The following is a 25,363-nucleotide window of genomic DNA, read 5'->3' as shown; positions in this document are numbered from 1 at the left end:
TGACATGTTCTGACATTCTATACCCTCTGCTTTTGACTGGCAGACAGTCACCAGTGAGTATCTCATGCTGTCCCCAAGGGGTCAAGCCTGGTGAAAGTGAGAACAGGGAGGCAAACTGATTTAACATCGCTTTGCACTCCTCCTGTTGCTCAGGGGTCAGATCTGAAGAGAGATTAACTCCTTCAACCTTTTCGTCCAAAGGTAAGCCTCTCAGGAGGTCAGGTAGAGCGTCACTCTCCTCCTCCTCTTCCGATGAAGCTAGAAGCAATGCTCCTACTTCTGGTCTAGAGACATAGGCTTTGAGGCGGTTGGTGTGGAAGACTCTGGGAGCTTCCCTGGGTTTGCCCAGATCCACCAGATAGTTGACCTCTCCAAGTTTTCCCACAACCTTGAAGGGTCCCATCCATTTGTCTTGCAAGGCCCTCTGCCTTGTTGGGAGCATACCTAGAACTAGCTGGTCTTGAGTAAACTCAACCATGTTAGCCTTCTGATCATGCCAATGTTTGATCAGAGCTTGGCCAGCTTTCAAGTTATCACTTGCTTCTGCCATCATGTGTGACATTCTCCTTCGGAGACCTATCACATAGTCAGTCACTCTGACTGGCTTGGGGGAAGGAGCACTCTCCAACCCCTCCTTAATCAGGGCCAAGGGGCCTCTGACGGGATGGCCATAGAGAAGTTCAAAGGGAGAATAACCTACTCCCTCCTGAGGGACTTCCCTATAAGCAAATAGAAGGCATGGCAGTAGAAGGTCCCACTTCTTCTTAAGGGGTTCTTCTAAGGCACCTATCATGCTCTTTATGGTTCTGTTAAATCTTTCTACCAACCCGTTGGTCTGAGGGTGGTAGGCGGTTGAGAACTTGTAGGTAACTCCGCAGGTTTTCCACATGGCTTTCATGTAGTTGGACATAAAATTTGTCCCCCTGTCAGAGATCACCTCCTTAGGAAACCCAACCCTGGTAAAGATACCAAGGAGGGCCTTAGCCACAGCCTGAGCCGTAACAGTCCTCATAGGAATTGCCTCAGGGTACCTAGTAGCATGGTCTACTACAACAAGGATAAACCTGTTGCCTGAGGAGGTTGGGGGATCAAGGGGACCAACAATGTCAATCCCTACCCTCTCAAATGGGACTCCCACAACTGGGAGAGGCACTAAAGGTGCCACATTCTTGGAACCAACCTTACCAGAAGTCTGGCAGGTATGGCAGCTCCTGCAATACCTATCTACTTCAGCCCCCATTTTTGGCCAATAGAAGTAGAGAGAGAGCCTTTCCTTGGTCTTCTTGAAACTCAAGTGACCAGCCAAAGGAATCTCGTGGGCTAGTTGCAAGAACTGTTGTCTGTTCTCTTGGGGCACTACCAGGCGTTGGTATGCTCCAGGTTCAGATTCGGTTGGTTCACTGTAGAGGAGGCCATCTTCCCAGTGTAACCTATACTTCCCAGGCTCTTGCCCATCAGCCTGAGAAGCTGCCTGCTGGCGGAGACCCTCCAGAGTTGGACATTCTCTTTGTCCCTTACGGAAAGCTGTCCTGCTGGGTCCACCTTCTGCCAGTAAAGACTGCAGCTCAGGATGGTCAGCCGGGTCCAGGTCTCCAATAAGTTCTGGACCTTCTTCTAGCTCTTCTTCAGAGTCTAGTTCAACCAAACAGGGTTGTACCTCCCTCTCAGCCTCAGCTGGAGGTGGAGTTACAGGTGTAACTTTGGACAACCTCGGGGAAGTCCTTGTTGGATGCACTGGAGTGCTTGCTGTAGGTTTTTTTCTAGGAGTCTTGGGTTGCCCCTTTGCTCCTGATCTGGTAGTTACTGCAGTAAGTTGCTCCAGTGGGAGAGGAGTGATTTCTGTCATCATCTCCTGAGATAAACCTCGCAGGGTTTTCTCTCTTGCAGACTTGGTGAGCTCCCGTAACCTTTTACTAGGAGGTCTGGGGGTATGTGACACAACTCCAAGAGCTTTCAGGTCATTTCCCAGCAGAACTCTTCCTGGCACTTCACATTGTATACTGACAGGTATCTTCACAGCCATATCATTATACTGGATGAGGACTGGTAATTGGGGACACATCTGCACAGGCCCTCCAGCTAACTTGGTGAGGCATTTGGGTGCCTTAGCAACATCCTCTGCCTTGAAAAATGATTCATCCACCACAGTTATGCTGGCCCCAGTGTCCCTGATGGCAGGGGTCTCCTGACCATTCACGTGGACACTGTCCTTATAATACTATTTAGTATTATCTGGGATAGAATTATACACATCTAAATTTTGTTGTTCCCACAACCCCAGAGAGACTAAAGAAACACTGGCTGAGACTCCAGTGGGTTCATCAGCCAGTAGTAGAAAGTTTCCACTTGCCATAGTGACTTCCTCCTCTGGAGCGAAGGCTAAGGAGACAAGTTGGACCCCGGAAGGTTTACCCTTACATCTGGGATCTCCTTTCACATGGTCAGCAGCCTTACAAACATAACAGGCCCCAAAGGTCCTTTGGAATGGAGGCTTGTTCTGACCTCCTTCTGGTTTAGCACCAGAAGGTATACTACTCTGCTGTGGTTTCCCAGGTGGCTTACCCTTATGGTTTTGTTTGGGGCCCTCTTTGGAATTAGGATTATTAGAATTCTCTTTGGAGTCTTTCTTAGGCTGTCTTCCCTCATCCTTCTTCTGAGTTACCCCAGAATCCTTGTGAGTAGCCCTGTTGGCAACCCACAAGTCAGCAGCCTTAGCTAGTTTCCTAGGATCTAATTCCTGTGAATCAGCCAAGTGCTGTCTGAGCTCAGGAGAGCAGGCATCATAAATTGACTCCATCATTACAAGATTTCTCATACCTTCATAAGTGTTCACCTTGTAACCCTTAATCCATCCCTCTAAGTTTTTCAACCCTTCACACACCCAGGTAGCCCAAGGGGTACCATCATGCTTTTTGAGGCTCCTAAACCTCTTAAGATACTGGGAAGGGGTCTTCCCAAACCTAGCTATCAAAGCTAGTTTCACACATTCATACTCTTTCCTATCCTCCTCCCCCAACTCCATTATCACATCAGTTGCAACAGGGGGAAGCCTAGAGAACAACCAGGTGAGTAACTCATTACCTGTGATGTTCTGGAGCCCATGATTATACTCAAACATAGACAACCAATCCAACACATCCAACTTAGGCTCTTACATACCAATCAATTCCTTAGGCATCCAGGGTCTTTTAGGACTGGAACTTCTAGAGGAGCCAGAGAGAGAAGCATTCTCAACAGACAATTTCTTCATTTCTAGCTCATACTTGAGCTCCATTTCCCTTAGCCTTAGTTCTTTGTCAGTTTGAACATTAAGTTTCTTGTACTCTAATTCAAGTTTCATTTTCTCCAGTTCAAAGTATTGAGGGCTAAATGGGGGACCTGGCAAAGGTCCAGTAGGTACAGCTGGTAGAGCAGACAGAGGCCTAGAGGGACTATCTACAACAGTTTCATCCTCCTCTTCTGGTTCTGATCCAAGATCATCAATACCTTGTTCCATATCAATATCATTGCTGCTTTCTACATTTGCTGGAGTGATGGGTTCCTCTGGACCATCCTCCAGACTTTGGTTTTCTAACAACCTTTCTATTAGCTCCATTTTCTTTCCTTTAGTCATGAGATTCTTATGCTTACAGAGAAGTCTTAGACAATCAGCAGTTTTTGTAGCAAGGGACTCTTGACTATAACTTTCCATAGTAGACAGGTTAAAAATGACTTTTTTTCTTTCTTGTGCTTAAGTTTTGTGGTTAGTTGCACTAAGGTATCTCAAAAGTACTCTAAAGTGTATACTCAATACAGATCCCACCGCTGTACACCAGTGTTAGGCAGAAACCTGTGCAGTTCCCTCTGGGACCACTGCAAAAGATTTAAGACTACAGGTGTTGGCAGTAAACCCACTTGGTAGCAGTCTGCACCGCACAGATTCACTGTGGTAGTTGTGGCTGAGCAGTCAGACTTCCCTCAAGAAGAGTTAGGCAGTATACAGAGGATACACAAATAGGCACAGAGATACAATAGCACAAGCAAACACTGACCAGAACTAGGTGTCAAAGTATAAACTTATTTATTAAAGGTACACTCGTAAATTACACTAGCACATTAGAAAAGATAAGAAAGTCGAACACAGTTACTATTACTCATATGTACATCCCTAATCGTTTGTTGGACAATTCTAAGTTAACACCACTTATTTCCAACCAGAGGTGAGCGCTTAACGTTAGATGGTACTCCAACAAGTATTACCAAAAGGGGAGGAAAAGGCAGAAATAAAGAGAGCAGTTAGGTAAAACACTTTTCACATAAGGTTGGCAAAGACAGACAATAGTGGAACAAGGGGAATTAGTTCGGGGCCCGTGTTAGAGGGAGCCAGGCGAAAATGTGCCCAAGATCACACAATGTCACAAGTCTTTGCAGGTGAGTAGAAAACGATTTTACTGTGGTTCAGAAAAGTTTAGTTAGGGGGTCCCAGACCTACCCAGGTTCGAGAGCCGAGGGCTAAATCTACCCCGTACAATCGGTGGCAAGGGAGGCCGGGCGGATGATCACAGTACCTTTAAAAGTGGAAAGATTCCTCCAGCGGTGGTAGTCGTTCCTGGTAGTGGGTGCAAGTCGCGGCGTCGTCCCGAGGAAGAGGTGATCTCGACGGGGAGGAAGGCTGCAGGTCGTTGCACTACCAGGGATGAGGCCAGCCGTGGAGTTTTCCGGTCACAAAGGATTTTTACCCCTCTTTTGCGGTTGAGGTAAAAAGTGGTATCCCGGTTGCCGGGGTGCTTGGCACAGGCAAGGCGGCCACGAGATGCTTCGGGACGGCGAAAAGAAGGCAGCAACTGGTTGTCCCCACCAGTTAAGGGAAGAAGACTCTCCGGCGGGAGATCTCCTCTGTCGTCGGGAAAAGTGGTGAGACGCTTCTGCAGGGCTTCACCGGTGGTGTCGTCTTGGCAGGTCGGCTCGGCTTCTCCCGCTTCTTAGGTCCTGTGGCGACTTCTGAAGAACCAGTCCCAAAAACCCTGCTTTTATGCAGCAAACCCCCATTCATACAGCCTAGCTGTCACTCAAACATGCTAAGTGGTGAGCGGGGTGGCTCACCACTTGGGCCAATCACACTAGAGTGCGACCTGAGTTGGCAAGGCAACTCGGTCTAGGGTGCCTAAACCCCCTCCCACACCCCCTGTGGTACCCAGACAGAATGGCACCACTTTGGAGGGCTTCTGTGCAGAAGCCCGCCAAAAGTGGAACAAAGGCTCGACTCGGGTTCAGGGTTACTGAAGTGAACCTAGACGCCATTTTGGCGGCGAGTTCCGGCAAAAAGTCCCAACCGGTGAATTTATATTAAATAAATAAACCGGCGGTATCTTTAACATTGCACCAAAAAGTGGTGCATCAAAAACCAATGGGAAATCCCATTGGGAAATATTCCGGTGGAATATTTCCGTGGTATCCACTGCCACCAGCCAGAACTCGGCGAGGGGGGACGGGACAGTACCCCCTCGACAACAGACCCAGGGGCAATCTAATTGCCCCTACCAGTACTTCCACAGTAAGATGGTTTGTACTGGTTAAGTTCCTAAGTTAAGACTAGTAAAGTCAATGGTAACTTTACAGACCCAGGGAGACAGCAGTCAGTCCCAGGGTGTGGAGTCTATGTTTGGGGTCTCTAAGACACCCCTGTGCTACTGCACTGAGGGTGCTGTGTAACACACATTTCAAAAACCAATGATGGCCTATGGGGAAAATTACCCCCCCCCAGCCCATAAGCACATAGCAAGTCACAGAGAACACTCTCAAGTCATGTCCAAGAGTGAGGATAAAAGAGTCTCACTCTTGGCAGGAGAAAAAAATAAACCCCACAAAATCCAGCAAAGCTGCTGGGGGGCTCACTAGGTTAGGAAATTCAGCCTAAACAGAGAATTCTTCCTAACATTAAGCATGGCTTTGGTTCCAGTTCTGTGCCTTCTTACCGCCATCTGGAATTCATTTCAGAGGTGGATGAGGGCTCTGATGATGGCATGATGCCTGACGAGATTCTCTCGGACCATAGCCAGTTTGAGGACCTGAGGCTGTCCCGGCATGATGCTAGTGGGCTGGACACCTCTCCGTAGGTGGAGTTTTGTAGGCCTGAGCCTGGCACTCATGCCGATTCTTCGTACCGGCGACTTATGTCACGGGTCACTGAGTACTTAGAATGGTCTGCTCCCCCAGGGGAGTTTGTTCAGGATGACCTTACGGATATCCTCGACATTAGTCCACCAACTGACCCGGTACTGCCATTCCATATGGCTCTGCAAAGAAGGGTGGCAGCGGCTTGGACTTCTTCCGGAGAGTCTCCCGGCAGTGAGCAAGTCTTTGCTGCGAAAATACCGCCCAGCCAGTAGTGACCCCTGCTACTTGTCCCAGCACCCTACTCCAGAGAGTTTGGTGGTGCAGGCGGCTATGGCCCCGGCAAAGCAGGCGTCGTACCCTACCATCCCTCCTGATAGGGACGACAAGCGTTTTGACGGCTGGGCGAAGAAAGTGTTTTCTGCAGGGGGTATGGCGCTTCAGGCGGCCAACTCCATATGTGCCTTGTCTCGTTTCACGCACACTCTGTGGAACTGTGTTTCTTTGGCAGCTGAACATATTCCCGAAGGGGATGAAAGGGATGGTTTCCTTGCCATGGTTCAGGATGGCAAGGATGCTATGTGTGAGGCCGTTCAGTCGGGTTTGGACATGGCAGATTGCGTCAGCCGGTCCATGGCGGCGAGCACCGTGATACGCAGGTTTGCGTGGTTGCCTAAGTCAGGGTTTGCTCCTGATTTGCAGGCCCGGCTCCTCAACATGCCCTTTGACAGGGATCATCTTTTTGGCAGCAAGGCTGACGAGAGCCTTGAGAGGTTGCAGACCTCCAAAGCTGCAGCGAAGTCGTTGGGCGCTGCAGTTCGACAACCTCCGCCTTTTCGTCCTAGGGGACAGCAATGGAGGGGAGGTTCCTTTCGTTATTACTCATCCTTTGGTAAAGCGAGAGGAGCTGCCAGTCAAAGGGGCCACCGTAGGAGTGCCAGAGGTGGAAAACAAGGTACTCTAGGTGCCAAGGCCGCTCGGGCTATTGACTCTTTGCCCTCAGGCAATGCCACGGCCGCTTCAGTTCAGTCATGAGGCCATGTCCCATGGTTCGCCGGTTGCGGGAAGGCTGGCGCAGCATCTTGCAGAGTGGGGCGCCATTGCTTCAGATGTGTGGGTTCTGGAGATTATAACCCATGGGTACTGTCTTCCTTTCCGGCAGAGGCCTCAAGCCAATCCACCGGAGAATCTCTCTTTGAATAGTCCGGATCCGCTCCTTGCGCAGGAAATTCAATCGCTGCTGGAGAAAGGCGCCATATAACTGGTGCCTGTAGCGGAGAGGAACAAGGGATGGTATTCCACTTATTTTTTGATTTCCAAGAAAGACGGGGGATTGAGACCCATCATCGACTTACTCGGTTTGAACAAACTCCTCAGGAAGGACAAGTTCAAGATGGTTACTCTTTCTCAAGTCCTCCAGGCCCTTCAACTTCAGGACTGGTTGGTGTCTCTCAACCTCAAGGACGCTTATTTTCATGTGCCGAGCCATCCGAAGCACAAGAAGTACCTGAAGTTTACGGTTGGCGACTCGCACTTTCAGTTTAGGGTCCTGCCATTCGGATTGACCTCCGCCCCCGAGGGTCTTCACCAAGCTCATGGTAGTGGTGGCAGCACACCACAGGAAAGTGGGGATTCAGGTCTACCCCTTCCTGGACGATTAGTTGATCAGGGCACGCTCTCCCGAGCAAGTTCTGGATCATCTGTCAGTCACCTGCCACGCCCTCCACAAGCTGGGCTTCTCCCTCAATTTAAAGAAGTCCCATTTGACACCAACTCAGACGCTCCAGTACATCGGAGCAGTGCTCGACACGTCCCTGGGGCAGTGTTTTCCTCCCCAGGTGAGGGCTCATCACATTCAGCAGATGGTGCACAAGTTTCAACTTGCCCAGACTCTCCCGGCGTTCGAGATCTTGAGACTGCTCGGCCTCATGGCATCCTGCATTCTTCTGGTGCCAGAGGCCAGGTTGCGGATGAGATCCTTGCAGTGGGCACTCAAGCTGCAGTGATCTCAGTCCTCCGGCAGGATGTTGGACCCTGTTCAGGTGCCGTCTTCCGTCACCCAGGACCTTCTGTGGTGGCCCGACGAAGGCAATCTGATGAGGGGGGCTCCATTTTGGCTGCCCTGGCCGGAGGGGACGATCGTGTCGGACACATCCCTCATGGGATGGGGAGCTCATGCCAACGAGTTGACAGTCAGCGATCGTTGGTCTCCGTCGGAGTCCAGACTCCATATCAATCTGTTGGAGCTGAGGGCCGTCAGGCTAGCCCTGAAGGCTTTTCTGCCGACTGTGCGAGGAAAGAATGTCCTGATCCTGACGGACAACACGGTGGCCATGCACTTCCTCAACAAAAAGGGGGGGGGCGGGTCACTTCCTCTGTGCAGGGAGGCGATGCAGCTCTGGTTCTGGGCAATCCAGCAGGAAGTTTCGATCTCGGCAGTTCATCTGGCAGGAGACGAAAACGAGACGGCGGACGCTCTGAGCAGGCAGAGCGCGATCTCTCACGAGTGGGAGTTGGCTCAGGAGATTCTCCTGGAGATCTTCGCCCTTTGGGGGACCCCTCAAGTGGATCCCTTCGCCTCCAGTGTCAACCAGAAGTGCGAGAGGTTCTGCTTGCGGGAATTTGCTCCAAACGAAGCCTTAGGAGACGCGTTCGTGGTGGAGTGGTCATTCCCACTGCTGTACGCGTTTCCTCCAGTCCCCGTCATCCCGCAAGTACTGCGGAGGTTACGGAGGTTTGGTTCCCGGATGATCCTCATTGCTCTGGCGTGGGCCCGGAGGACGTGGTACCCGGATCTTCTCGACTTGTCCATCTGCCCTCCATGTTGTCTTCCCTACCGAGACGATCTGCTCTCACGGGAGGGGGGTCAGGTTCTCCATCCAGAGGTCGGGTCCCTCAACCTTCACGCTTGGTTTCTGAAAGGTTGAGGTATAAGGATTGGGACCTCCCTGAAGATGTGATCGAGGTGTTGCTTTCGGCCAGAAGGCCCGAAACAAAGTCCCTGTACCGTTGCCGTTGGAGGAAGTTCTGCGACTGGTGCAGGGTTAATAATGTGGATCCTTTTGCATGTGAAATTCCCATGGTTCTGTCTTTTTTGCTTTCTTTGGCCCACAGGGACCTTCAAGTGGGGTATCATTACAGGTTACCTGGCGGCGCTGTCCATATTTAAGCGCTCGTCTGAAGAGTGTTCCTATTTTAAAATTCCTTTAATTTCTCAGTTTCTGAAAGGGCTCACTAATGTGTTCCTTCCGTCACCTTTCCAGGTGCCCGGTTGGGATTTGAACCTCATTCTCAAGTTTAGTTTATGATGGGTGCTACGTTTGAGGCTTTGCATTCATGCCCTTTGAGACTGTTAACTCTGAAAACTGTATTTTTAGTTGCGGTCACTTCCGCTCGCAGAGTGAGTGAGTTACAGGCACTTTCAGTTAAGCCACCCTTCACTGTGTTTCATAAGGACAGGGTTGTCCTTAGAGTTTGTCCTTCTTTTCTTCCGAAGCTGGTGTCGGAAATTTCATTTAGGCCAGAAGGTGTTCTTCTGGCATTTTATCCTCCTCCACATCCTGGTAAGGAAGAGGAGAGACTCCATTGGCTTGATCCTAGGAGAGCGTTAAGCTTTTATATTTCACGCATGTCCCGGGTCAGAGTGGACGATCAGCTCTTTATTGGTTACGCTGGAAAGCATTTGGGACAGGCTGTGACGAAACAGACTTTTTCGAATGGATTGTGTCCTCCCATGTATTCCTCATCTTATGATAATTCGTTATCTCCAGCTTCGCTGCTTCGGAAAAAAAAATTCTCGGCAGAGGGAGCTGTGCTTGAGGTCTTGGCGTTGATTGTCCCTCGACGTTCTACGTACCGTGTCGACGTCACTGATGGTATAAGTAGCTCGAGCCGCGCCGTTGCTCCAGTTCTGTTTTTCCGATCGCTTTGCTATCGTGAACGGCGTGCTCCGAGATTTCCTTCGTGAAAATGTCATCTTCAACTCCTTCGACACCCAAGACTGGGTTCAAGAAGTGTATCGATTGTGGATCGAAAATGTTGATCACTGATCCTCACCGGGTTTGTCTCTGGTGTCTCGGTTCTAGTCACCGAACCGACGACTGTGGTTCCTGTCAGTCCATGACCGAGAAGGCCCTTTGTGAGAGGAGAGGTAAACTGTCGGTGGGGAGGGAAGCCTCTAAGAAGGCTGTGTCCAAAAAGCATAAGAAAGCGACCGATTCGAAAGAATCGGATCGACATAGACACTCCAAGAGATCTCGATCTAGGAGTAGATAGAGACACTTTTCTTCCTCGTCAAAAAAACTGAAGAGGAGACATAGATCTCCCTCATTGTCATCATCTTCTGAGTCGACCGAAGAAATTCGATGTCCGACAAAATCGGATTCCCCCAGAAAATGAGAGGAATTCCGTAAAAAGATGATGGAGGTTTTCGAGAATGCGGCCCGACCCCCTCGAAAGAACCTCGGAAGAGCCATTCCTCTAAGTTCGGTCATTTGGACGACAAAGAGAAGTCGAGAACTACCTTGGTAAAAGCCAGTAGCATCTAAGATACTCGAGTCGACGCCAAGTCGTTGAAGGCTCCTGGTGTATCGAAGACTCCTCGTGAGTCGAAGACTCCTTCGGAGTCGAGCACATCTCCGGTGCCTTATAAAAAGCTCAAGTCATCGAAGGCTTCGCCGGCTTCATCGACGCCGACTGCTTCCGCATCAAAGCCAAGAGCGTCTTCGACACCTGTATCGAAGTCTTCTTCGAAGTCTTCGAAGTTCCCGTCGACAACCTCGAAGGATTTTTCTATTCCCTCGAAGGAAATTGTTGAGGAAGAAAAGAGATTTACTCCGTTGCCCAGAACAGACTTTTTTAAAGCTATGTCCTCAATTTATGAGGAATCTGGCTCGGAGGAAGACAAAGTCACTCCCTTTGGAGTTTCATATGGCATAAGACAAGTTCCTGAGGAACTCATTGATCAGGAATCTAGAATGAGAGACCTGAGTGATACTCTACACTCTGCTAGTGCAATTGACACCTCCCCAGGGTTAGAATTTGCCAAACCTGACCCTGCAGAACATGCAGACTCAGGGTACAGAGGTCTTATGAACAGGGTAGTAGAATACATGGGTTGGGGTAACACTTCACTCGTGTTTGAACAGGACGACATGACAGATATAATTGTCAAAGGTCCCCAAAAAGACCCAGTTCTCCCCTTTCGTAGGGCTCTTCAGAGAACAGTAGAAATAAATTGGGAAAATCCTGATAGCATTGCTGCTACAAATAGTAATTTCCCAAAGAAATACAGACCAGCTGGTACGGATCCTGAATATTTAAACAGACATCCGACTCCAGAAAGTCTAGTTATTCAGGCTGCATCCACAGCAAAACAAACTGCATATCCCACTATCCCTCCGGATAGAGAGGACAAGAAAGTTGATGCCTGGGCCCGTAAAGTTTTCACTTCAGGTAGCATGGCCCTGAAATCGACAAATGTCACCTGTACCCTGGCCAGGTTTACCCATACCCTGTGGGACTGTATTTCGGTGGCGGCTGAGCATATTCCGGAAGGCGAGGAAAGGGAAGGCTTCCTGAATATAGTCAAAGACGGAAAGGAAGCAATGGGGGAATGTCTCCAGTCTGGACTGGATACTGCTGATAGCATCAGCAGATCCATGGCTACAAGCACTGTGTTGCACAGATTTGCGTGGTTGAGGAAATCTGGGTTTGCACAGGATGTGCAATCCAGACTCCTTAACATGCCCTTTGATGGCTCGAGGCTATTTGGCAGTAAGGCTGACGAAAGCCTAGAAAAACTCCAGACCTCGAAGGCGGCAGCTACATCTCGTAGTGCCTCCATGCGCCAGCCTCAGAAAACCTATTCAGGATCATCTTCCTGGAGAGGTCGTTCTTTTCGCTACTCCTCCTCATTTGGTAGAGGAAGAGGACAGGCTTCTCAAAGAGGCAGAAAAAACTTCCCTCGTGGTGGACGAGGAAGAGGTGCGAAATCAGCCTCAGGAGCGGCATCTTTGCCCTCAGCCACTCCTGCAGCCGCCTCCAAGTCTTACCGAGACCTTGCTCCACAAGACACCAGTGGGAGGCAGGATCTCTCAACATCTGAAGGAATGGCGAGGCATTACCTCAGATGTTTGGGCACTGGAAACAGTAGCTCAAGGTTACTGTCTCCCCTTTCTAAAAAGGCCTCAGAATCATCCACCGGAAGCCAACTCCGTAAAAATTCCAGACCCGCTCCTGCTACAGGAAATTTTAACCCTGCTAGAGAAAGGTGCCATAGAACAGGTACCTGTAGCGGAGAGGAACAGGGGTTGGTACTCCCAATACTTTCTCATCCCAAAAAAGGATGGAGGATTGAGGACCCATCTTGGACTTAAGAAACTTGAACAAGTTCATCGGGAAGGAAAAGTTCAAGATGGTGACCCTTTCTCAGATCCTTCAGGCTCTACAACTCCAAGACTGGTTGGTATCATTGGACCTTTAGGATGCTTACTTTTATGTGCCAATCCATCCAGGGCACAGAAAGTACCTGAGGTTCGCGATTGGCAATTCTCATTATCAGTTTCGAGTTCTGCCATTCGGGTTGACCTCCGCCCCGAGGGTTTTCACCAAACTAATGGCGGTTGTGGCATCGAGTCTAAGGAGAGGGGGGATTCACGTCTACCCCTACCTGGATGATTGGTTGATCAGAGCACGTTCTCGAGAACAGACTCGGGAACATCTTTCGATCACCTGCCACTTCCTTCACAAACTGGGCTTCTCCCTCAATTTCAAGAAGTCCCACATGATACCATCCCAAAAGCTCCAGTTTATCGGAGCAGTCTTGGACACTTCCTCGGGAAAAGCCTCGCCTCCCGAGGTGAGAGCTCTCCACATTCTGCAGATGGTAACAAAGTTCCAGAATGCCCAATGTCTACCGGCCTTCGATTTTCTCAGTTTGCTCGGCCTCATGGCATCCTGCATTTTCCTAGTACCAGAGGCCAGGTTGAGAATGAGATCCCTTCAATGGGCACTCAGAACTCAGTGGTCCCAGTTCTCAGGGAATATGTCGGATCTTCTGCAAGTACCGAGCGCAGTTGCTCAGGATCTACTATGGTGGGCTTGCAACGACAACATTCTCAAGGGAGAATCTTTTTGGCAACCATGGCCGGAGATAACAGTGACGGACGCCTCACTCACGGGGTGGGGAGCACACACCAACGATCTGACAATCAGCGGTCGTTGGTCTCCATCGGAGTCCAAACTACACATCAACCTATTGGAGCTGAGGGCAATCAGACTAGCGCTGAAGGCCTTTCTGCCCTCTGTACAGGGAAAGAATGTCCTGATAATGACGGACAACACAGTGGCCATGTACTACCTCAACAAGAGAGGAGGAGTAGGGTCACTACCACTGTGCAGAGAGGCAATGCAGCTCTGGTTCTGGGCAATACGAGAAGGAATCACTCTATCGGCAATTCACCTAGCCGGAGAGCAAAACACGGCGGCAGACGCTCTGAGCAGGCAGAGCACAGTTTCCCACGAGTGGGAGCTAGCTCAGGAAGTCCTTCAAGAGATCTTCGCCCTTTGGGGAACCCCTCAAGTGGATCTGTTCGCCACTGTGATCAATCACAAGTGCGAGCAGTACTGCTCAAGGGAATTTCCTCAAAGAGGCGCTCTGGGAGACACATTTGTAGTGGAGTGGAAGTTTCCACTGCTGTACGCGTTTCCCCCAGTCCCTGTGATTCCTCAAGTAATCAGGAGGTTGAGAAAGTACCCGGACCTTCTAGACATGTCCATCTGCCCTCCAATACGTCTTCCGCAAAGAGAGGATCTTCTCTCGCAAGAGGAAGGTCGGGTTCTCCATCCAGAGGTCAAGACACTCAACCTTCACGCATGGTTTCTGAGAGGTTGAGATACAAGGATTGGGATCTTCCGGATGACGTAATGGAGATCTTGCTTTCGGCCAGAAGGCCAGCAACAAAATCTTTACACCGATGTCGCTGGAACAAGTTCAGTAACTGGTGCAAAGATATGAATGTGGACCCTTTTCAATGTGGCACCCCAATGGTGCTTTCTTTCCTACTGCATCTAGCCAATCTGTGGCTCCAGGTAGGGACACTTAAAGGATACCTTGCTGCGCTGTCCATTTTCAAGCGCACCTCAGAAGAGGTTTCATATTTCAAAATTCCATTGATCATTCAATTCTTAAAGGGGCTTACTAATGTATACCCCCCAGTACCTTTTCATGTCCCAACTTGGGACTTAAATCTAGTACTAAAATTATTGGCTTGTATACCTTTTGAGCCTATGCACTCCTGCCCATTGAGGCTCTTAACATTAAAAACTGTACTTCTTGTGGCCTTGTCATCAGCCCGCAGGGTTAGCGAACTTCAGGCTCTCTCATGCAAACCGCCATTTACTACTTTTTATAAGGATACCTTAAAGTTAAACCTTCCTTTTTACCAAAGGTAGTTTCAGACTTCCATTTGTCGCAAAAGATAATATTACCAACTTTTTATCCGCCCCCTCATCTGGGCAAAGAAGAGGAGAGATTGCACAGACTAGATCCCAAGAGGGCTCTTACTTTCTATATCTCAAGAATGGCTAAATTGAGGCAATATGACCAACTATTTGTGGGTTATACTGGTCATAAACTAGGATTATCTGTAACCAATCAGACCATATCCCGCTGGATCATTTTAGCCATAACTGAATGCTACAGATTAGCAGGAAAAGAACCACCAGATGGGCTTCGTGCCCATTCTACAAGGGGAATGGCTACTTCTGCGGCTCTAAAGAGGGGAGTCCCGGCAGCAGACATTTGTGCAGCTGCAACCTGGAAAACAATACATACCTTTGTTAAACATTATTGTTTGGACACTGCCTCCTCTAACAAGGGTTTATTTGCAAAGGCAGTTCTGCATTCTGTCCACGAAAACTGAAATGGTACTCCCACCTCCAAAATTGCCACTGCTATGGGAGTCTATCATAAGATGAGGAATACGTGGGAGGACACAATCCATTCGAAGAACAAGTTACTTACCAACTGTAACGTTCTTTCGACTGGATGTTCCTCCCACGTATTCCTCATCGACTCTCCCATCCTACCCCGCATTACAGTTTACGTTTCTTACACTTTCCTCTCACGAAGTGTGCATCAGTCATGAGGCACGCCTGGGTGTTCCTCCTATATGTGTTCATCGAAAAAACAGAACTGGCGAAACGGGCGTGGCTCGAGCTACTTATACCATCAGTGACGTCGACACGGTACGGAGACCGTCGAGGGACAATCGACGCCACGACCTTGAGCACAGCGCCCTCTGCCGAGAATTTTTTTTTCCGAAGCAGCGAAGCTGGAGATAACAAATTATCATAAGATGAGGAATACGTGGGAGGAACATCCAGTCGAAAGAACGTTACAGTTGGTAAGTAACTTGTTCGTCTCGCTGGATTATTTTGGCCATCTCTGAGTGTTACCGTTTGGCGGGTAAGGACCCACCGATCGGCTTACGGGCCCATTCTACCAGGGGTATGGCTGCCTCTACTGCCCTGCAGAGGGGTGTTCCTATTCACAACATCTGTGATGCAGCCACCTGGGCTTCGGTACATACTTTTGTACGTCACTATTCCCTCGATTCCATCCGGGGGCAGGATCTGGCCTTTGGCAAGGCGGTCCATTCCTCCGCAATTTGATTGGGCATGCTAAATTTCTGTTTTCTAAGATCTTTTCCCACTTCCTTGCATTGGTACTGCTTTGGGAGTCCGTCATAGATATGGAATACGTCGGAGGACCCAATCCCCTCGAAGAACAAGTTACTCTCTTACCTGGTAACGTTCTTTCGATGAGATGGTCCAACAACGTATTCCATATCGCTCCCTCCCTGCCTTCCCCGCTACAGAATTTCTTATGCGATTGCAGCTTACGTTTCCGCAAGGCTTTGTGTGTCAGACTGGCAGAAGACTGGTGGCACACGTTCTGGGAAAAAACTACAACTGAGGCTACGGGCGTCGTGCGTCCTACTTATCACATCAGATGATGTCGGCTGTTGGAGGAGGTCCTCGGGGACGGCGCATCGACGTCATCGACGCAGACGCCGAAATTTTCCGAAGCAGCACAGCTGTGGTGATTACTGTCATAGATATGGAATACGTCGTCGGACCATCCCATCGAAAGAATGTTACCAGGTAAGAGAGTAACTTGTTCATCTAATGCATTTTTCTCTTTTTTGGGCCCGCTCCCCAAAAACCCCTGTTGTGTACCCTTTAAAATGCACCTGAACAAAAATTAACCCTTTACCCCCAAAAAATATGCATTAGATGGACATTTTTTTAGATGAAAGAAATTTGATGGAATGGCATTAGATGCAATGGTTTTAGATGCAATGACCAGATACCAATGGAATCATACATGAGGAATCTGTGGGGGGAACATCCATCAGAAAGAATATTACTAAGGGGTAACTAATTTGTTATTCTGATTGTGACTGTTATTGATCGATTTGACTCCTGTTGACTTAATTGTACAGCACCCGATATACTTCTTTTTTTTTTAAATAAAACTTCAAAATAAATATATATCCCTTTGATTCGTGCTCTTGGCGGGACAATTAGGGCAATTTGAAGTTCAAAGTCTGTATGTTTCCTCACAAAGTAGAACCCTGTTTAAAATGTTAATTTGTCTTTAGGTCTCCTTTGGCAATACCACAGGATATCACAGCGGAAGTAAGAAATCTTTGGTCTTCCTCCTGAAGTTTCTTTCGGACTTAGTGCCCTTCGAAGCCCCCCAGTACCTGAAAGTAAGACGTTGTAACAGTGCTTGTCACTTGGATGCAAAGTAGATGACTTAACTGGGGGTTTAGTGAGCAAATGTTGCCTAGTTATGTTACACTTCAGTCTTGAGCTTTCTTGGCCTTCCGGAGTTGCACCAGCTACTTTCGCAAAGAATGCTTCCCTAGAAACCAAAAGGATATCTGATTTGGTTGAGCTAGATTAACATCTACGTGCAACTTCTTGGTCACAAGATTATATCTTGCAAGAAAGAGTCTGTATTTTGATGTCCTTTTTAGTTGTGTAATAATACCCATCTTATATTGAAGTGACCAGAGAGCGTTCTCGCAGTGACTGCAATATTTTGTATATGACAAATATTATTGTTACGATTATTGAAATACCAATAGAGAGAGAACCCACAGAACATAATGGGCCTCATTATAACTCAGGTGGTCCGGAAATAACGGTGGCGGTAAGCCCGCCGCCACCGTTATTTCCGGACCGCCTGATCTCGACTCCTGCAGGCGGGAGGTGATGTTCCCGCCAGGTCTGACCTGGCGGGTTCAACACCACCCGCCTGCAGGCGGACGAGGAAACACCGGCAGCATTACGAGATGCTGTCAGTGTTTCCATGATCCCCATTCCCATCGAGTCCCATAGGATTCAATGGGAATGGGGATTAACACCATTCCGCCTCCATGATTCCCGGAAAACCGGGGTTGTAATGCCCCGTTAATTCCAGGAATCACGGAGGCGGAATGGTAATACGAGTCCGGTGGTAACCAGGCGGTTTTACCGCCGGACTCGTAATGAGGCCCATTGTGTTTCTAATTCTTGGAAATCTTCAATATCTATTTAAATGTAGATCTGTTTAGTCTAGTTTTGATATGTCTACTCATTTCTTTTTTTTGTGTGTTTTTATTGGCATTTGTAATTATATAACCACTAACATACCCCCTCTCTCAACTGCCCTCCTCTCACCCCTGGCAGCAGCGTCCAGCTCAAGTCCATCCAACCCCTTTGAGTTCATGTGAGAGCACATTCAGTTACATAATGTCCAATATTAGCAAATTGTGCAGACACCACTGTTTCATGTAATCCCCTCAAAGACCATTACCGAAATTTCCCAGTGTCCCCTTGTACACTGTAGGTCATCACCCATTCCATTGCTAGCAACCCCCATAATTTGTGTAGCCATTCTAATCACGTTGGAGGCAGCTTTTGTTTCCAGTGTTTAGCTATCACCAGCTAAGCCTCTATCATCGTTAAGGCTTTTCGCTGGGACCTAGATGTTAAGTAGATCCCCGGGTAGAAGAGACCGAACATCCACTCCCTGGGGGTTAATACCATATCAAACGTGATCATCAACTTTATCTGGGTACTAACATCCTCCCAGAATATGCCCAATCACCATATATGTCTCCAGTCCCCCCTCACCGCAAATCCCCTCCAACACTCCTGCAGGGTTGTTGGGTACGTTCTATGCAGCTTCTCTGGGGTGTAATGCCACTGTACCATAATCTTATATCAAGTTTCTCTGAGCTGGATTGATCTCGTTAGTTTAGGGATATTCCTCCACAGGTTTTCCCAGTGCTCCCCGTGGATTTCCACCCCTAGCGCGATCTCTTAGTGCTTCATATAGCCCCATGTAGGGGTGGTTTCCGATTCTGCTAGAAGTATGTATAGTTTTGACACCATCTGTTTATCCCATGTATGCATGGTAATACATTCAAAGGCCGTCGGCTTTCTGCCCACAGCTGGTTTCACCCCTGGGTTCATTATCCAGTGCCTCATTGGATAGTATCCCATTCTATCTTTCTCCACAAGCCCTATATGTTTGCATTTTTCAAATGTACGGATGCCCCCCCCCCTGCATCATGTCCCCTAGCTTACTACAGCCCACCTTGTGCCACTGTTCGAACGCTCCCTGCACCGTCTCCGGTTGGAATTGCGGATTCCCAAATAGTGGGGTGAAGGGGGACGAATGTGTGGTAAGAGATCCCTGATCTACCAAAGGGTCCTTATGTCGCACACCACTGCTAATACCTGACTTACACTGGTATTCTACAGTCTTTCCCCGCGTATGTAGCCATAAAATCCCCTCCAGGGGGCTCCCCGCCACTGCCCTATCCATCCTTGACCACGGCTTAGTCATGTCTCCAGAAAATCATTGTCTCACTATTCGCAATTGGGCAGCCTCATAGTATTTGGTGAAGTTCGGGAGGCCAACCCCACCTTTTATCTTTAGGTGCCATCAGGGTATGCAGTGCTACCCTCGGCGTTGGTTCTGCCAAAGGAATCACGATAGCATCTGATTTAAAGCCACAAAAAAGGAGTGCGGAACTGGGATCGGGAGAGCTTGGAAGTAATACAGTACCCTTGGCAGCGTAAACATTTTTACCATGGTCACCCGGCCCAGACATAAGATTCTTAATGGCGTCCACTTCCCCAAATCGGACTTCACCTGTCTAAGCAATTCTGGATAATTCTTCTTGTACACCTGTGATAATGTGCTGGCTATATTGACCCCTAAGTACCTTATGCTGCAGTTTGCCTCTACAAACAGTGAGTAGGTAGGCAGATCTGCCACCTGTGTCTGGGATAATCCCAGTCCTAGCAACTCAGCATATTGACTTTAAGGCCTGCCGCCTGTTTTATTGCATTAGGTTCCGGTACCTACACAGGTATTAATGTGTGGTGTATTAGCTGTCTTTGCAGATGATCTGCTGATGACATCAATATAGGGCATTCTGTTTGGGGTTAAGGGGGGCCACAAGATAATGAGTTCTTCCTGAGTGTAATAAGAAGCGTCTCCAGATAGATTGAGTATAGGAGTGGGGATAAGAGGCACCCTGCCTTGTGCCTCCACCGATATCGATGCTGCGGGACAGGTGGGCTATTCTTCTTGTGTTATCCCATATCTGTCGCCCCATTATGAATCCAGATTGATCCGTATTAACCAGTTTCGGGAGCAAGGGTGCAAGCCTCGTTGCCAGTATGCCATTGTATATTTTGCATCAATGTTCATCAATGCTAATGGTCGGTAGGACCCACATTCCGCCAAGTCTTTGTTAGGTTTCCAGAATAACACTACCTTCGACTCTGCCATTTTGTGTGCCCCCCCCCCCCACCCCACTTTGTTTGCAATTGAGTTATAGAGGCTTGTGAGCCAATTTCCGGCTGTACTTTTTATACAATGTTGCCGGGAAGCCATCTGACTCTGGCGCTTTCTTCACGGGTAACGCTTTAATTGCTGCCTCCACCTGCTCATCCCTTATATCCCCTTCTAGACTCTCCATCTCCATAGGTGTGATATATTTTCATGGGCTGCCAGTCTCAGAAATGTTTCGACTTCTGTTAGATTAGGATACCATGTGATGTACAGGGTTTCATAGAATTTGGGTAAGGTCTCCGTTATGGCCTCTGTTTCTGTCACGATCGACCCATCTGGTTGTGCTATCTGAAGGACAGCCCGGGCTGCCTCTGTCTTTGTAGTTGCTAGGCTAGCAGCCGATCCGCCTTATTGGCCATTACATAATATCTCTGCTTTGTCCCTAATATGGACCTTTCGGCCCTACTAGTACGCAGCAGTTCCAGCTGGCCCCGGATGTCCTTTAACTTTTTGTATAGGGCCTTCGTCCTCTTTCCCGCTATATCATGCATGAAATTGCACAATTGGGCTTCCAGTTATTTTTCTATTGCACCCCTCTGTTTCTCCCTTTGGGCTTGCAGTGCTATAAGTTCCCCCTGCATCACTGCCTTAAAGGCATCCCAGATGCCTTCCTGCGTGGCATCCTGGTTGTTTTTCGGCTAAGTACCCATCTATCTTGTCCCCTCTTACCTCCTCTGTTGCTATGTCATTCAGCAGCTCCCTTGGGAATGTCCAGGCCCAAAGCCCCCTCCGTGGTCCCTGTTCCCTTACTGTCACTAATAGGGTGGTGTGGTCTGTGTTAAGACAGTTTTTCTGAAGTCCAACTAAGGGCTTAGCAAAACCATTCAACTGAGACGGTACAAGACTCCACTCTTAGTATAAGGCTGTACCACCTGAGTTCAGGGTAGGGTAGACAGAGCAGCCAGGCTCATCTTAGGAGGGAGAGAGGGCTGTAGAATCAGTACAAAGAAATTGTAATACAAATGGTCCAAAAAAACACTGAAACTAAGTATTGTAAGAAATAAATGGTTTACTTAAATACAAGTAGGCTGAGATCAATCTTGGGGGAAATGAGTACTATCACAGATCATATAAACACATAGAAAATTACACTATGCTTGAAGGTACACAGACCAAAGCATATAACCTAATTTGGAACACCTAACAGTAGTTCTAGGAAAGTCAAAGCCAATAGTTACTTTTTAGATTACTTTCAGTGATATAAGACCCTAGCAGTTGTACTGTGACGCTCAGCAAGAAATCACTTAGTAAACAACTGGACAATCTACTTTTTGTGAATAGTGGAACACTTATTCTAGGTACAGTAAAAACCTATAACTTCTTTTGTGATAACCCACAGTTAAACTAGATGAGTAAAACCTAAGGAGGTAATATTCTATTGCAGCTGCTTTTGAGGTAAGTAAAACACAGATTGATATAAGCAATAACTCTTGTAACTTATTTAAGGATGACAAACAGCTACCTCAAGGTAAGTAAAACCTATACACTTGTTAAAGGATCTACCAGCACCTTAAAGGCAGGTATACACCTCAGACTGTTTTTGTGTCTGCCTAAAACGGACCATGGAAAGCAAGACCCAGTATTACACTTTATGAATGACTCAAGGTTAATCTAGGTAGGTAAACCCTAATGCAGACTTATTCTGGACAGACTAACAGCAAGTCAGGGGAAGCAAGACCCAGTTGGGAAACATATACACCTATTCTATGTCGAGACTCGAGCCGAGCATTATGCTTCAACTTCTTTTATTCACTCTTCAGCAGTTCAACAATAAAACATAAGAAAACTGAAAAGGTGTCTGCCTTCATCCCTTTTCTTTTCTTTATAAAAACTACAAATCCCACTGTCTCTGTAGTCCTCCTAGTGTGAGTCCATTCTATGACCCACTTCCTGTCCTGGACTCTTCTTTTCCTGCTCTTCAAGCAGATAAGTACTCTTTTGCTGTCTTTCTGGAATAGAGGCGAGTTTAAACGTGTTGGCATGCATATTTTATGGGTATAACAATAGATTCTGCGAGAGCCAAGAGGCTAGGACTATAATGTATTAGAAAGGCATATTAAACATGTGAGAGGCGCAATTAGCAGTGACTGTATTATGCGAGTGAGTTCAGGTTAATAGTGGCGTGGAGCATAAAAGCAGCGCGATAGGGGATAAAGAAACAGTTTTAGATTCCAGGAACGTTCGAGTGAGTGGTAAAATACAGGCGAAAGGGAGGCAAGCCCTGTGTCGCATTCCTGGCACCCCAGGTGCTCGTCCTCCTTCGCAGCCGACAGGAGCACTACGGTCCCCACCCTCGCGGGGCAGAGGTATAGCGAGAGTGGCACAGTGGCCCCCTCCTGTGGAGAGGCGGAACCAGAGAGCCACGTCACAGACTCGCACTGCCTGTGCGACATCATCAGAGCACAGCAGTGTTCAGAAAAGCTGGGTTTGACGGTGATTATTACTTTGCTCAGACAATCAATGCGAGTGATTTGAAACCTCGAGCTTTAAAGCCATCGGCGGAGGTTCAGATTACTACGACTCATCAGTGGAGTCCACGTGCTTGGAGAAACACAAAGCTACGTGGTACAGACACATGACTAGAGAGCTAGCAGCTCTCAGAACAACACAGCCCAGAGAGGCCTGAAGGTAGTGTCAACAGGCACACCAAGTGATTAAAGAAAAGTACAGGTGCTGGCCACAGAAGTAAAATATATATATATATATATGTGTGTGTATATGAGTTTTAGTGCATTGAAGTACTAGACATAGGAGATTATTCTCCACTAATCCAAGTCATCAGAACCAACACAGCAGTGTGCATGTACAAGACACCGTACAGGTATTAGGCACAAAGCACTCCGGCATCATGTCTGAATTTGCATGGAGCGAGGAGGAGCAATCCCTGGACCTCGCCTCCAGCTTTAAAGAATTGCTGGGAAGCTTGCTGGCAGATGCTGTGGCGCAAGGGGTGAAACCCTTACAAGATAGGCTGGAGACACTTGAGACCATACTAAACCAGCCCCTAGAGAGCACCGTAGTGAAAGACAGCATGCCCACGGAGTCCTCGACCAGAGGCTAGAAGGGGAGTAATCAGACCTGCAAGAGGAAATCCTCTAATGACCCCCCGTGTCGACCTTACTGGGCAGCTGAAAAGGCCCCAGAGGCTGCCAACTCATTTGCAAAGCTAAGAGAGGCATTCATGCAAAGGTCAGCAGTGCCAAGCCTCACGACCCCCTTCCCAGGGGAAGAAAATATGGGAAAAGATGATCCGGGCTTGGAAGAGGAACCGGCAGAAGATGAGCAATCCTCCCAAGAGGGGGAAGAAAAGGAGGAGGATGAATGTGAAAGACCCAGCGGAGGCAAGAAAGCCCGCAAGGAGAAGCATCTGAAAGAAGAGCCAGAGGTAGTGTCGGACATGTTCGACCCAGACAGCATTAGGAACCCGAGATTCTCTGATTGGCAGCCCTCCCCCAGGGTGCTGAAGTACATGGCCCTGAGGATGAGGAAAGCACTTGACAAGGAAGTGAGACAGCAATTGAGAGACAAATGTCCCCTGCCGGACCTGGCTGGCAAAGTGGCAGAGATGCCGGAATTAGACCCAAAAATGCTTGCATTTGTCTCGAAGACTGCCAAAGACCCGCACAAAGGGATAGACCGATCTAGGCGGAGCTGCCAGGAGAAGGTTCTTTTCATTTACGGTCCGCTGGCTAAAATAATGGACCTGGCCAAAAGAGCCAGAGACACCAGGGAGGAGATTGACCCTGAAGCCCTCGCAAATTGGACACAGAGAGCAGTATACTTACTAGGCAATGCGAGCTGCGCCATTTCCTCAGAGAGGAGGAGGAGGGGCATTCTGCTTAAGATAGACGCCAAGTTGAGTGACGTAGCTTCCTACGAAGCCGGAGAAGCAGCGCAGGGCCTCCTCCTCTGGGAGACCTTGGGCAAAGAGATGGGCAGATTTGTGGGCACCTATACATCTCTAGAAAAAGCCCAAGCGTCAATACGAAGATCTTCCCGGACAGAGTTTTTGCCGGGACCAGCCGCTACCGGGGTCGAGCAGTGGGTCGTTTCCACAGAGGCAGAAGACCCCAGAATCCCAGAGTGCAGTATTGGGACACCAAGCAGCAGGACATGTTTTTCTCGACAGGAGGGTGATTTCCAAGAGGATGCAGAGGCAGAGGAGCCGGCCGAGTCCAGAGTTTCACCTGCGGTGAGAGGGCTACATTATCCTCCTGTGGGATGGAGAACACAGCTTTTTTGGGAAAACTGGCACGAGCTTTCGAGCGATTCATGGGTCCTGCAAACTGTCAGAGGTCGGCAGCTAAAGTTTATACAGGAGCCAGTACAAGAGAGCTGGCACAGGGAGATAAAGCTAGCGCAAGCAGAGCGATAGAGTTTACACCACAAGCTGCGACAACTAGCGCTGAACGTGAGCTCTATGTTTCTGGTGAACAGAAAAGAGAAAGTGCGCCCAGTCATAAACTTGAGAGAATTGAACGGCTGGATCGTATACCATCATTTCAAGATGAAAGGCATACACCAGCTGAGAGACACCTTGAGAGAAGGGGCTGGCTAGCGAGAATAGACTTGAAGGACACTTACCTGACTTTGCCAGTACAGGCGGAGTTCAGGACTTTCCTAGCATTCCGCTGGAGCGGCCAGCTGAGGCATTTCAGTACATTGCGCTTACCAAGCTGATGAGGGCAGTAGCATCAGCGATCCGGGAGTAAGGGATCCGGATGATTATATACCTAGACGACCTACTGCTCCCGGAGGAGGATCGTCGAGCGCTGGTATTCCAGACTGCATGGGTAAAAGATCTCCTGTCCTCGCTGGGATTCTTGGTGAACAGGGAGAAGTCAGAGACCACACCAGCACAAAGGCTAGATTTCCTGGGTTTCGTGTTAGGCACCAGGAAAAAGACTTTAGAGTTGCCAGCCCAAAAGATCAAGGATATCACGAAGGAGATCAGGGACTGCCTGAGCAAGCAGAAAATATTGATCAAGGGGCTAGCGAGAATAGTGGGGATGCTGGCAGCATCTATCCAAGCTATCTCCCCAAAGCCCCTATGCTATGGAGCCCCGCAGAGGTTAAAAATCAGACACCTACACCAGGGTCTGAGATATCATCAACTGATATCCATAGACCAGGATTCTATTATGGAACTAGAATGGTGGTTGAAGAATATGGATTGGAATGGATATTCGGAGATCATCCGGACCTAGTGATAGAATCAGACGCAAGCCGAGTGGGTTGGGGAGCCAGTTGCTGATCCCTAGATACCCAAGGGAAGTGGAGCGAGGAAGAGCTCCGTCTCCACATAAACTGCCTGGAGCTGCTGGTGGGCTCCTTCGCCATAAAGGC

At 48.6% G+C, this 25,363-nt stretch overlaps 1 protein-coding gene across 6 annotated transcripts in view; it reads left to right on the top strand.

Annotated features, from left to right (window-relative positions):
* FANCA (FA complementation group A) overlaps positions 1–25,363 on the top strand; it is a 3,206,914-nt gene that overhangs the window by 1,037,872 nt on the left and 2,143,679 nt on the right. For all 6 annotated transcript variants that reach the window (XM_069646037.1, XM_069646039.1, XM_069646038.1 and 3 more), the window contains exon 15: positions 16,761–16,871. In XM_069646037.1, the coding sequence (XP_069502138.1) occupies positions 16,761–16,871 (111 nt within the window). The remainder of the gene's footprint in view (positions 1–16,760; positions 16,872–25,363) is intronic.

This window comes from Ambystoma mexicanum, chromosome 2p, assembly GCF_040938575.1.
Source record: "Ambystoma mexicanum isolate Mex_15411 chromosome 2p, UKY_AmexF1_1, whole genome shotgun sequence".
NCBI classification, from domain to species: domain Eukaryota; kingdom Metazoa; phylum Chordata; class Amphibia; order Caudata; family Ambystomatidae; genus Ambystoma; species Ambystoma mexicanum.
This window is presented reverse-complemented; position numbering and strand designations above follow the sequence as displayed.